This window comes from Lathyrus oleraceus, chromosome 7, assembly GCF_024323335.1.
Source record: "Lathyrus oleraceus cultivar Zhongwan6 chromosome 7, CAAS_Psat_ZW6_1.0, whole genome shotgun sequence".
Taxonomy (NCBI): domain Eukaryota; kingdom Viridiplantae; phylum Streptophyta; class Magnoliopsida; order Fabales; family Fabaceae; genus Lathyrus; species Lathyrus oleraceus.
The window spans coordinates 342,068,409-342,081,105 of NC_066585.1; the positions used below are offsets into that span (position 1 = coordinate 342,068,409).

Consider the following 12,697-nt stretch of genomic DNA (forward strand, 5'->3'; position numbering starts at 1 on the left):
ATCATTAGTGAGGGACATAAGTCTCTGAGACCACCGTAGACATTGTTTGTTCTCCACAAAAGCAGGCGTCTGAGGCAAGTGCAAAATAAATCACTTGTATAGAAGAGGAACACAACACACAATAGTTCCACCACCCTTAGAATTCCTCAAATGCAAAGAGAAGTACATGACTCCTAACAAAGTAGGCACAAGATTCCCAATCAAGAAGATTTTAATGGCATTAACATCAACAAAACTATCAACATTGGGGAACAAAGCCAAACCATAGATGAACAACACAAAGATGACTTCAAAAGCATCCACACTACCGACTTGAGCAAAAGCGGTAGCTTTCCCAATAAGGAACTCAAAAGTCAACCCAAACATTCCTCCTTTCTTCACCCAATGAGCCTCAATCTCATACTTCTTCAGATGAAGAGCTTCAGCTATAATATGAGATCTGGGAATCTCCTTCAATCCACTAAAGGACAACTTATCAGAAACAGGTATTCCCAAGAGATGGACATACTCCTCTAACATATACATAAGCTGATAATCAGGAAAAGTGAAGCAACGGTAGAGAGGGTTATAAAACTTAACCAACACACTCAAGAGCCCTTCCACTACATCAGCAGATAATACATATAGAAGCTTCCTATGACGTTGCTTGAAATCCAAGGGATCTAATACAAAAGATGATAGCTTCCTTAACTCTTTCAAATCGGGACATTTGAAACTGTACTTCTTAGTGTTCCTTCGTCCATAATCCATGGTCTGAAAATATTTGCAAATAAAACCTCAGTTCCTTGAAGTTATTTTCGTGTGATGAATGCCATGATGTGTATGAACGCATGAATGCAACAATCACAAATAAGGGATCACACACAAGGTAAACAAATAAAGGTCAATGGATGAATCAAGTCATTGTCAAGATCAATCATCCAATTTGGTGGATTATGGTTTTCACCTTATCAACACCCAAGTTCCATTGATGTTGACAAGACTTAATTGGATCAACCAAGAATCAAAGGGTTTGTTGTGATTCACGAGCATGGAGTCAGGTTAAGAACCCTCCCAAAGTAGTGTACTAAGGATAAAACCTGTAGATCATGTTATAAAAAGTTCCCAGAGTCTTAATTCCATCTATTAGATATTATAGGTTAGGACGAATGACTCATCAACCCATAATATTCTCAAGAGAAACTCGTCTGAGTGTAATATTGTGTAACAACTGTTATCAAGTCTACACCTGAACAGTCTTCGCACAACATCCTAAATAGGCTAAGTTGGATTAAATGTTCTACGGTCCTCAGTTTCTCAGACCCCAAATCAGAGAAAGTAACGTCTAACCACAAATAACTTGTGTGACATCAATAGCTCCAAAAGTGTCTCCACTGAGTAGGTGGGTCTTAAGTCAACTTGTTAAGGACTACTCCACACAAGTCGAACATGACTGAACCATCCTCTTATCTTAATTGCACTCAAGTTCGGGTTAGAACTTATCTCACCACTCAGAGATCACCAAGCACAACAAGCAGATTATATCACACAAAACAAATATACAAACATAAAATATACAATTATACACACATAAAAAAGTAGGCTAAACCCACTGAGGACTACTCCTCAGCAGAGTCGCCACTCAATTTCTGTAGCGGTAAATTCATGACCGTTAAGCTATGGATAAACTTAACGTCAATAAAACCAGAGTCGTACCGTGCTTTTATTGTTTCCAAAGGAAAAGGAAAAAGTACGAACAAAACCCAAAGATAAGTTTTCAAATCAAAAAAGTTTGGATGAGGGTTAGTTCTTTTTGTCTTTTGAAATTTTAAGTCAATATAATTAGATTTATTTACAAATTTGACTTAAGAAAAGAGTTTAAAAATGCAATGGCGTAAGGCCAAAGTTTCTAATTTGCAAAAGAGTCTAAGTTTATAAATCACAAGCAAAGAAGATTTTGAAAAAAGGGGGGATAGATCTGAAATTTAAGAAATGGGAGGAGATGAAGAGACTAATCCTAAGCAAAAATTTAAAAGTTAAGAGTTGAAAAGATCTGACCAATGGGATTCAATCCAACAGACAAGAATGTCATATAGAAACCAACTTTTCCTTTAGACTTTAAATCAAGCAATATCAATAAACAAGTAGCAAGATAGAGAGCAAGGCATCAAATAAAGATAGCCACATCCAAGCAAGCAACTTCATAGTCTTCTTCTTGATCTTCTCATGTATCAGATGAATTACTCCTTAATAGGCTCGGAATATGGCATTAGACACAGGTTCAAAATAACATTTCCATCAAGACCATGTAGCAGATGAATTCATGTGGATCCTAATACTTGCATCAGATGGAAGCTCAGATCATAATAACTTGGTCTCAAAAAAGTTGGCATTGGCCAAGTCCTTTTGCATATGTAAGGTTGCCTAATCCTAAGTCCAAAGCTCAGATCAAATCCAACAGTCCACACAAACATTTTTTAGGGTTTTTGTTGTTTATTAAGTATTTTAAGGTCCTAAGACCACAAACACAAACAAGATATACAAAAAAATATATACAACCACAATATATGGCTCAAGTGAGCAAAGTGAAAAAAAAATGACATAAACATAAACAAGTTAAATGATATGTAAATGGAAAATGAAATGGTAAATGGCTTGAATTTAAATTTCGTAAAGTAAATGACTTGAAATTAAAAAGCGAGAATAATAAGAGTTAGTCAAATGTTAGTTGATTAAATGTTAATGGTGTTTTACTTTTCAAATGATTAAGTCATTCTTTGGAGAACACTCAACCCTCTATTCACAAGCATGGATCCTTGTACCAAGACATCTTCCAAAGGAAGGAAATAAGACCAAGTTTCCACATAATACCATGAAAGGGGGGAGACTTACAATCTCACTTACTAGAATGCTATGCTTTTGGGTCACAATTTAGCGCTATGTTAAGTAATCGTAATTTGACTTATGTAGAAGTCACAACTATTTGAGGTCGGGCAATAGAAATGTTGGTGTTAATGCATGTTAGAGATATGCTATAATGAATCATACTCCTAAAACATACCACACACAAAAAGAAAATGATCAAAGGATGGACCTAATCTTATCCATACTTGTATTGGTTCATCTAACATAAAGTTATTGATGAACCAATTAGCCTTAGGATATTGAGACTTCATTGGTCAATGAAAAGGTATGGGATAGAATGGGATTGAAGATGAAGAGGGAGGGGAGATGAGATCAACACAAATTGGTCATGGGAGGAATTTTATCAAATTAAAATCATTCATTCATTTTGGGAGATGAAATGTACATTTCATCAATCCTATAAATCCAGTGATTTTAATCCAACAAAAGTCAAATCAACTTTGACCAAGGCCCAAACACATAATCAAACTTCACAAGTCAATAAAAATGGCTCAATATTATTTCTACACCATTAATCAATTAAAAATCAAATTAAAATGCATTTAAATTAAATTATGTTTGATCAAAAACCTAAAACCTCTTCAAAACACCAAATAAATGACCAAGAGATTTATCCTAGGTCAAACAAGGTCAAAGGACCTTAGACAAAAAAATTCATAATTTTTGAAAAGTCAGAAGTATTTTTAAACAATTAAAAATATGCACAAAAACAATTAAATCATAAAAATATTAAAATTAATCCAAAAAATAATTTTAATTTTGACAATGAAAGAGGAAAATATTTGATTTTTTTTGGTGAAAGTCTCATATTTTTTGGATTAAAAATGAAATTAATATGAACTAATTAATAATAAGGGATTAAATGAAATAATCAGAAAATCAAAAAAAAGAAGAGCCATCTGATCTCCCTCATTAATTGAGGTCGCAGATCAGATGGTTAGAAACGCGTGTTCTACCAATGCTTTAGTCAATTGTCCCACACGCGTGGTAATCAATTTGGATGGATGAGATTAGACGCTATGGACCAGATCAGATGGTTGGAACCTTGCCAACACACCACCGGAGCCCTAGCTCCGATCATCTTCTCCGGCGAGGACCACCAGACTGGTCCAAGCTCAACTCAAAGGAAAATGAAAAGTGAATACACTAATTTGAAGGAAAAATGCTCAGGAGCACGAATCTGGCCTCAACGTTGTCCAATTCCAAGTATATAAAAACATACAAGGATTTGAATTTTGAGGATCATGAACTGAGTTGCTTTGATTTGACCTCAAAGCAACTTAATCTTCTTGCCTACATTGATAGGACTTCAGACAACCAAAAATCAACAAGAATGGTGAATAATTGAGGGAGAATCGAAGAGATGAAAATTCTGAAAAATCACCTTCAATGGAGCTTCAGATTGGCACGATCTTGCTTTCAATTATGCTTGGCCTTGCTTCAGATGCTTGATGGAAGTGAAATGGATCAAAGAAAGGGATGGACTCTTGGAGTTTCAATCTCAAAATAGATGGAGAATTGAAACTCGATTTTCAAAGAAAATCCTCAAGTTTATCCTTCAATGGTGGGGGTTTGAGGTTGTAGGTTCAAAGCTTGGGCATGAGGTCCTTAATTCTGAGCAATGAGGGTCTTATTTACAGGCCATGAGATTGATTTCTATACACTTCCAATTTTGGAAAAATTTGAAAATTCTCTTTGCATGGTTGCATGGGCGTGTGCTAGGCCCATGAAATGATGTGATATGATCCATAATTGAGTGTGCATCATGCTGAATTCATGTTGGAAGGCCATGCAATTGTGTATGAAAAGTGGAAGTTGAAATTATCCAAATGGTCTTTTAACTTACACCCATGCGGAAATCCATCATACTTTGGCAAAATGAGGTTATCTTAAACTTTTTGGAAAGGTGAGATCATGGGGAACAACTTTCATGTTTAAAACTTTTCCATTTGAAGCTTGGATCATGATGAATTTTAAGGTGGAAGTTTGGGAAATCAAACATACTTGAACATTTTCTAAGTCCCAAGTCAAATGTTCACTTCTTCCACCTTGAATAACTTTTTCTATGGACTTCAAATCAGAAAAGTTTCTTCATCAAAGTTGTAGATATTTAAAACCTATTCAATTTGGTCATAAATTTGACCTTGTTTGTATTTGGCATGAAAGAGTTATTCATTTTAGAAGTTATAGAATATCACTTGTTCAATGGTATTGGCCCAAAATGACCTATAATGTTTCCTCTTGGCACATGCATTTGCAAGTTGAATTTAAAATTCCTCCAAAAATCAAAGTCTAATTAGACATCTTGAATTTGATCATTCAATTTGAATGGATTTAATCTCTTAAGAATTGAGCAAGTTATGGTCTTGGGAAGTTGACCTCCAAACTAGGGTTCAAACGAAATGACATATAATCTTTCATCATAAAAAATAACTTCCAAGCAAAACTAGCTCTTGACCTCAACATGAAAGTTATTTGGAATGTAATTTTGAGTAACTTTTCGCTTGGAATCATTTTCATATGACAAAAGTTGTAGGAGATAGAATCTAGGGAAACCTAGTTTTGACCAATTGACTTTCTCTAATCAACCACCATGAACCATCTTGATAGCTTGACATTATCTTGACTTTTGGGACTCATGGAGGATAATATATGCATAAGATGATGTAATGTGAAGTATCCCTTGAAATATTTGATAAATTTGTTGAAGGAACTTGTTGAAGAAGTCAAACAAGATACCTAGATGAATTAGGGTTTCCAAGGTAAACAAACTCCAAACTCTTGATGATTTCTTGATCAAAATAACATGTTAATATCATGGGGATCCATATATGATGCCTAGAATCAAAGTGAACCATTTCTTGATTGTTCTCCTTGCATTAGGGGTCTTAAACCCTAGATATGAGTTTGATATAGCATAGGTGAGCATACATACTACCTACAAAAGCAACAAACTATACATTGACATATTTTTGGTATTTTGGTTAGTAGACAAAGAAAAATTAAGTATGATACAATCAAATCTGCTTGGTGATCTCTCCCACTGCAAACCCAATGAATGAAGGGGTAAGAAGGATACCAAGGTGTGGTCCAATTGTCAATGCATATGATGAAATAGCATGAGGGGTCTTAGGGTCAAAATTGGGGTCTTACATATGTCTATAATAGTAAAGAAATTCAAAAAATTCCTAAAAATAAGAAGAACAAGAAAAAGGTGAATAAAAAACATCATCCATTCCAACATGCTACAACTATGGAAAGAAAGGGAATGTCATACCTTTTCGAAATCAATGGAAATTGATTGTAATTTTTTTTAAAGGTTGTCATAATTTCTAGAGGTGTCAAGAACACTATAAAATCATAATTTTTTCATCATTCAAATTCAACTCTTTTAATCTAATTCTCATAACAATTCTACTACATAATTTTAGAATTTGTTAGAAACTTTTTTGCGTAAAACTTTCATATCAAATAAAAGTTTCTTGAGCACATAATGATTATTTTGAATTTTTATATTGAAAAGGAATAAAAATATTATTGAAACTTTGTCGCACTCATACTTAATAAAAAACTGTAAAATTGTATTGTTGCTTCTTTACCAAGATTGTGATAACAAGTGTGATCCAAGACAAAGTAGGGTTCTTTCTCTAGTGTTGTAAAATTAAAAGGTGGTGTTTCCTTGTTGATTGTTGTTAGATGATTGTATAGAGAAGTCAGGTGTAGGATTGTATAAAGATCTAACAATAATGGAAATCTCTCACAAGAGTGTGAGTATACTAGATGTACCCTTAATTGGAAAGGGGAACTAGTATAATTCTCTGTGTCACTTTATTTTACTACACTTTACTTTTCTGTTTATCATTCATTCTTCGTTCATAATTTTAACAAAAAAAAACAAGAAAAGTATCATAAATCTCTAAAAATGTCTTTAAACCTAATTCACCCCCCTTAGGTTGTGCACTCAAAACTTACATTTGGCATCAAAGTAGATTATAGGTACGATGTTCCTAAAGAGCCAGAAATGACTTCTGCAAATCCAGTTTTTAGAGACGGTGGTAGAAACAACAAGCCTTTATTGTTCTATGATGAATAATTTTATTTTTTGAAAATTCATATGAAGGCACGTCTCGACGCACAAGGATAAGAAGTTTGGGATATTGTAGAAAATGGTATGTTCATTCCCATAAATGTTGTCAATGGAGTTGGTACACCTAAAATCAAAAGTTCATGGGACAAAGGTGATAAGAAAAAGGTCTTCTACAACAAGAAATCAATCAACTTACTTCAAGCGACGCTAAGCATGGATGGATTTTTCTGTGTCTCTCAATCCACAGCGACAAAAGAAATATAGGATACATTAGTGGTTACTCATGAAGGAGCTGCTGAAGTAAAAAAAATCAGGGTTGAACACATGTAACCTGATGAATCAATACTTGACTTGCAGAAAAGATTTGTGCACTTGAACAATTACTTGATCGCTTTTGGTAAGACTTTTCCTAACAATGAGCTTAATCTTAAAGTACTTAGATTTTTGACCAGGGAATGACAATCGAAAGTGACGATATCTGAAAAGAAGAGTCTACCTAATATTCAATTCACAACATTATTCATCATCCAATTTGGAAAGCGAAGAAAGTGCTAATCTTGCATTGATGGCATCACACCATTCTGATGATGAAGAAGATGAGGTTAGTAATGAAAAACATTCTTATGATAATGATGCACAAGAAGCAATATGTGAATTACTCAATGAATGTAAAATTTGGTACAAAACATTGTCAACTCAAAAGAAATGAATTTCTTCTCTTGAAGAGAAGATTGACATTATGCAATGAGTGTAATTCACTTTATTTTCAAATTTTTCAATTAAAAAGAGTTATTAAAATATATGAAAAAAAGACAAATCAGATTGGAAAGTGTCCTTAGTAGACAAAGATATTCCAATGATAAAAGTGGACTTGGTTATTCAAAATTTTACAAGCCAAGTACTAGTAAAACCATCTTTGTTAAGGTAAGTGACCAATATAATAAAGAGAAAGTGAATAAAGGGTACAAATATTCATCATCATCCTAAGAAAAGATTTGTTCGAAAAAAATCTTATGTTCCTAGATATAAAAACAATTTTGTTCTTACATGTTTTTAATGTAGTTTAATAGGTCATACACACAATGCCTGCTATGTAAGGAATTTTAGTGTTGATAATGGACATTATGTGTAGATCAAGAAAGGAACTAAATATCAAGGACCCAAGGCACGTCAGGTACCTAACAAATCTTAATTTATTTTTTAGGTTTGCTTGAAGACCACTACAAATCTATCGTATCTTGATAGTGGTTGTTCAAAGCATATGAGTGGTGATATAATTTTTTTTCAATTCTAGTTTTAAAATCCAAGGGATATGTCACTTATAGGGACAACAATAAAGTAAAAATTCTTGACATAGGCAATGTTGGATCACCACCTTTTATACCTATTAAAGATGCACTTTATGTAGAAAGACTAAAGCAAAATCTTCTAGGCATAAGTTAACTTTGTGACAAAGGCTTCAAAATCAAGTTCACCAAAGGTGAATGCTTAATTGAAGATGAGGTCACACATGAGGTAAAACTTACGGGTAAAAGAAATAATAACATTTTCATGATTTATTTAGATAATTTATATTTGAAAATAAAGTGTATTATGGTAAGCAATAATGACTCATGGCTTTGGCACAAAATAGCCCATATTCATATGGAACATTTAAACAAATTAGTCAAACATGATCTTATCATTGGTTTACCAAAGATAAATCATGTGATGCATATCAAAAAGGAAAGCAAACTAAATCAACTTTCAAGCTAAAAAGTATGGTAACGACTACAAGGCCACTTCAATTGTTGCACATGGAATTGTTTGATCCATCAAGAATAAGAAGCTTTGGAGGTAATGTATATGCCTTACTTATTGTCGATGATTTTTTTTAGATTTTCTTAGACACTATTTTTAGTGCAGAAAAACAAAGTTTTCAAGTCATTTAAGAAGTATGCAAAGAAAGTACAAAATGAAAATTCATTAACGACTTCAACAATCAGAAGTGACCATGGTAGAGAGTTCCAAAATGCACCATTTTAAGATTTTTGTGAAGAAAATGATGTCTTTCATAAATTTTTAGGAGAAAGGACTCCTTGACAAAATGGAGTGGTTGAAAGGAAAAATATATCTATAGTTGAACTTGCAAGAACCATGCTAGTGACTTCAATCTACCAAAGTATTTTTGGGCAGACGCGGTAAGCACGTTATGTTATGTAAGTAACCGAGTTATCATAAGGAAAATTTTGAAAAAGACTCCATATGAACTCTTCAAGGGAAGAAAGTCTTGCTCACTTTCATTTTTTTGGATGTAAGTGTTTTATCCTCAACAATGACAATAACAATCTCGGTAAGTTCTCTAAGTTGAGTATGCGCCTAAGAGGGGGGTGAATTAGGTTCTTTGAAAACTTTTTTCGGTTCAATGAAAACTTTTTCTTTCTTTTCTGGTTTGGTTATGCAATGAAAAGGTAAAGTGTGGAAAGTAAAGAACAGCGAGATGTATATTAGTTACCCTCATAATCTGATAAACTTTAGTCTACTTACCGCATATAAGGGATTTTATTATTGTTAGATCTTATGGACAAGACAACCTAGTCTTTCTATACAGACTTTAACAAGAACACCAAGAACAATCCTCTTGGATTTATCACTAAGTTCATTAAGAGAACAATCCTCTTTTAATGACTTTCTTGTTTCCAACAGTCCTGGACAACAAGGATAACAAGAACAATAGGAGTTTTAACAATTTTTTGAAAGAAGGAACAATATATCAATCTATTGATTGATCTTATCCCTTTAAGAAATCAATTATCTTTATGACATACAAGTGATCTAAGAATGGTATGGATGAAACTATATGAATGTATATTGAAAATTATGTATTGAAAGTTTCACCAAAAAATTTAATCAAGAACACTTGAGAAAATTTGAAAAGATGAAGAGAAAAATTGTTTGAAATATTAGTGTGAAGGAGGTGAATTCAAATTCTGAAAATATGTGGTATATATAACCCTTAGACACCTTTCGAAATGATCATAATTCATGAATGGATGTCATGGTTCAAGAACACAATTCAGAAAATATTTTCATGAAAAAATGCATTTATTTCTACCACTAGTTCAATGGTAATCGGTTACCCAATATGGTGTAATCGGTTACACCTGAACCAACGTTAAAAAAATTGAAAATTTTCACCATGTAATCGATTACCATAAAGGCAGAATGACCAAATGCAGTTGAAAATGAATTATAAGAACAAATGAATATATTTAAGAGGTCTAAATGAAACATGACATGTGTGAATGAAACTCTTGAGCACTTGAATGAACATAGAGAGGTTGAGAACTTTATACCTTAATAACTTGATCAATTCAAGAAATCTTCAAGACTTGAAGTTGTTTTATAAGTGAAGCTAGATTTGTGCTTAAGTCTTGAACCATTATATTTGCGATGCACGTTTGCTTGTAGAGCATGTCTTCATCAAAACACTTTGAGAAGCTTGTCTTCATATTCTCCCCATTTTTGATGATGACAACTCTTTATTGAATGTTTTATCCAATCTTGCTTTCTCTAACAATTAAAACTCACCCTTCATCGAAGCTCCCCCTTGATCTATGATTGAGAATATTTTTAAAGTAATTGCTAGCTGCATTATTAGAGAAACATACAACAATCAAATATATATTTTCCCTCTTTGTCATTAGCAAAAAGGATGGGAAAGACTAAACATTGAATAACCATATGTTGTATGATAATATAGCATATAATATGAACATATAAACAAATAACAAAACAACCAAAAGCACATAACTTAATACAAAATAACTTGTTCATACATAATGATTAAAACATAAACTTAAAAACAAGAAAACTCGGCATAACAAAAAACAAGAAACAAACACATTAATAATTTTAATCACTTTGATCACTTTCCGACATTTCCACATTCTCTACATCATCTCCTTCATCTTCACCACTTTCCTCTTCCTCACTAACTTATGGGTTTTGATGAAGAGTGAAAGGATTCAGAAAAAGTATTGGAAAGTGATAACTTAATAAATAAGCACTTATTTAAAAAATAGACAAATAAAAAACATTTAATAAAAAGAAAAAATCTGGAAAATGTTCAGGTGTAATCGATTATCCTGAGAGGTGTAATCGGCTACACTATGCACAAATGCTGCAATGAGTCACGCAAGCAGACATGTAATCGATAATTGAATAAGGGGTAACCGATTACCTCAATAAAAAAATGTTCACTAGGATCAGCCTTTGTGTTTGCACTGATTAATTTTGAAGAATCAAATGTCACAATCATCTAAAACACCAAGTTCCCTCCGAATTTTGTAAAATGATTCCTTCGGGGGAGGTTTTGTGAATATGTCAGCAAGCTGATTATGCGTATCCATGAATGAGACTTCATCATTGCCTTTGAGCACATGATCACGTAATAAGTGATGTTGGATGTCTATGTCTTTAGTACGAGAATGCCTGAATGGATTCTTTGTTATATTTATTGCACTTGTGTTGTCGCATCGAAGTGGTATGCATCCAAGATTTAGTCTGAAATCAATAAGTTATTGCTTTAGTCATAGAATCTGAGCACAACAACTTCATGTTATTGTGTATTCTGCTTTTGCCATGCTAAGAGAAACACATGCTTGTTTCTTGCACGCCCAAGAAACTAATGCATTTCCTAGGATGTGACATGTTCCACTTGTACTTTTTATATCTGTTTTTTAACCTGCATTATTCGAGTCAGAATATCCAACTAAATCACATATACTACATTTTGGATACCATAGGCCGACATTTGTTGTTCCTTTGAGATACTTCATGATCCTTTTAACAACGGTGTGATGCGATTCCTTTGGATTGGCTTGAAACCGCGCATAAAGACACACACTAAACATTATATCAGGACGGTTTATCGTCAAATATAGTAAGGAACCAGTCATACCTCGATACTTTGTGATATCAATCGAAACATCTGATTCATCTTGATCAACATAAGTTTTGAATCCCATTGGAGTAGATATTGCCTTGCAACTATCCACGTCGAATCTTTTCAACAACTCTTTGCAGTACTTTGATTGGTTGATGAAGATGCCATCCTTTAGTTGCTTAATTTGGATTCCAAGAAAATAGTTCATTTTACCCATCATGGACATCTCGAATTCTCCTTGCATCATCAATGACAATTCTTCACACATTTCTTTGTTTGTTGAGCCGAATATGATGTCGTCAACATAGACTTGAATCAATAAAGTGTTGCCTTTTATTTTCTTAACAAACAAGGTCTTGTCAAATTTACCTTTTTCAAATCCTCTTTCATAAATAAAGTTGCTAAGTCGATCATACCACGCCATTGGTGCTTATTTTAAGCCATGAAGAGCTATCTTCAACTTGAAGACATGTAAAGGATTCTCGAAGTCTTCAAATCCCGGGGGTTGTTTGACATAGACTTCTTCATTGATGTAGCCATTTAAGAAGGCGCTCTTGACATCCATTTGGAATAACTCAAAATTTAACTAACAAGCATAAGCAAGTAATAAACATATAGCTTTTAACCTTGCAACCGGAGCGAACATTTCTTCAAAATCAATTCCTTCCTCTTAATTGTATCCTTGGGCCACTAAACTTGCTTTGTTTCGAACAATTATACCATTCTCATCAAGCTTTTTCCCAAACACCCATATGGTACCTATTATGTCTTTACCACTT

The 12,697-nt window shown here is 33.4% G+C and overlaps 1 protein-coding gene across 1 annotated transcript; it reads right to left on the bottom strand.

Moving 5' to 3' along the window:
• Positions 1 to 9,541: 9,541 nt before the first annotated feature.
• Positions 9,542 to 12,000, bottom strand: LOC127103739 (uncharacterized mitochondrial protein AtMg00240-like). The gene is made up of 2 exons (XM_051040971.1): positions 11,718 to 12,000; positions 9,542 to 9,678 (listed from the first exon to the last, which is right to left on the bottom strand). The coding sequence occupies exons 1-2, from the start codon at positions 11,998 to 12,000 to the stop codon at positions 9,542 to 9,544; spliced, it is 420 nt and encodes a 139-aa protein (XP_050896928.1).
• Positions 12,001 to 12,697: the final 697 nt, after the last annotated feature.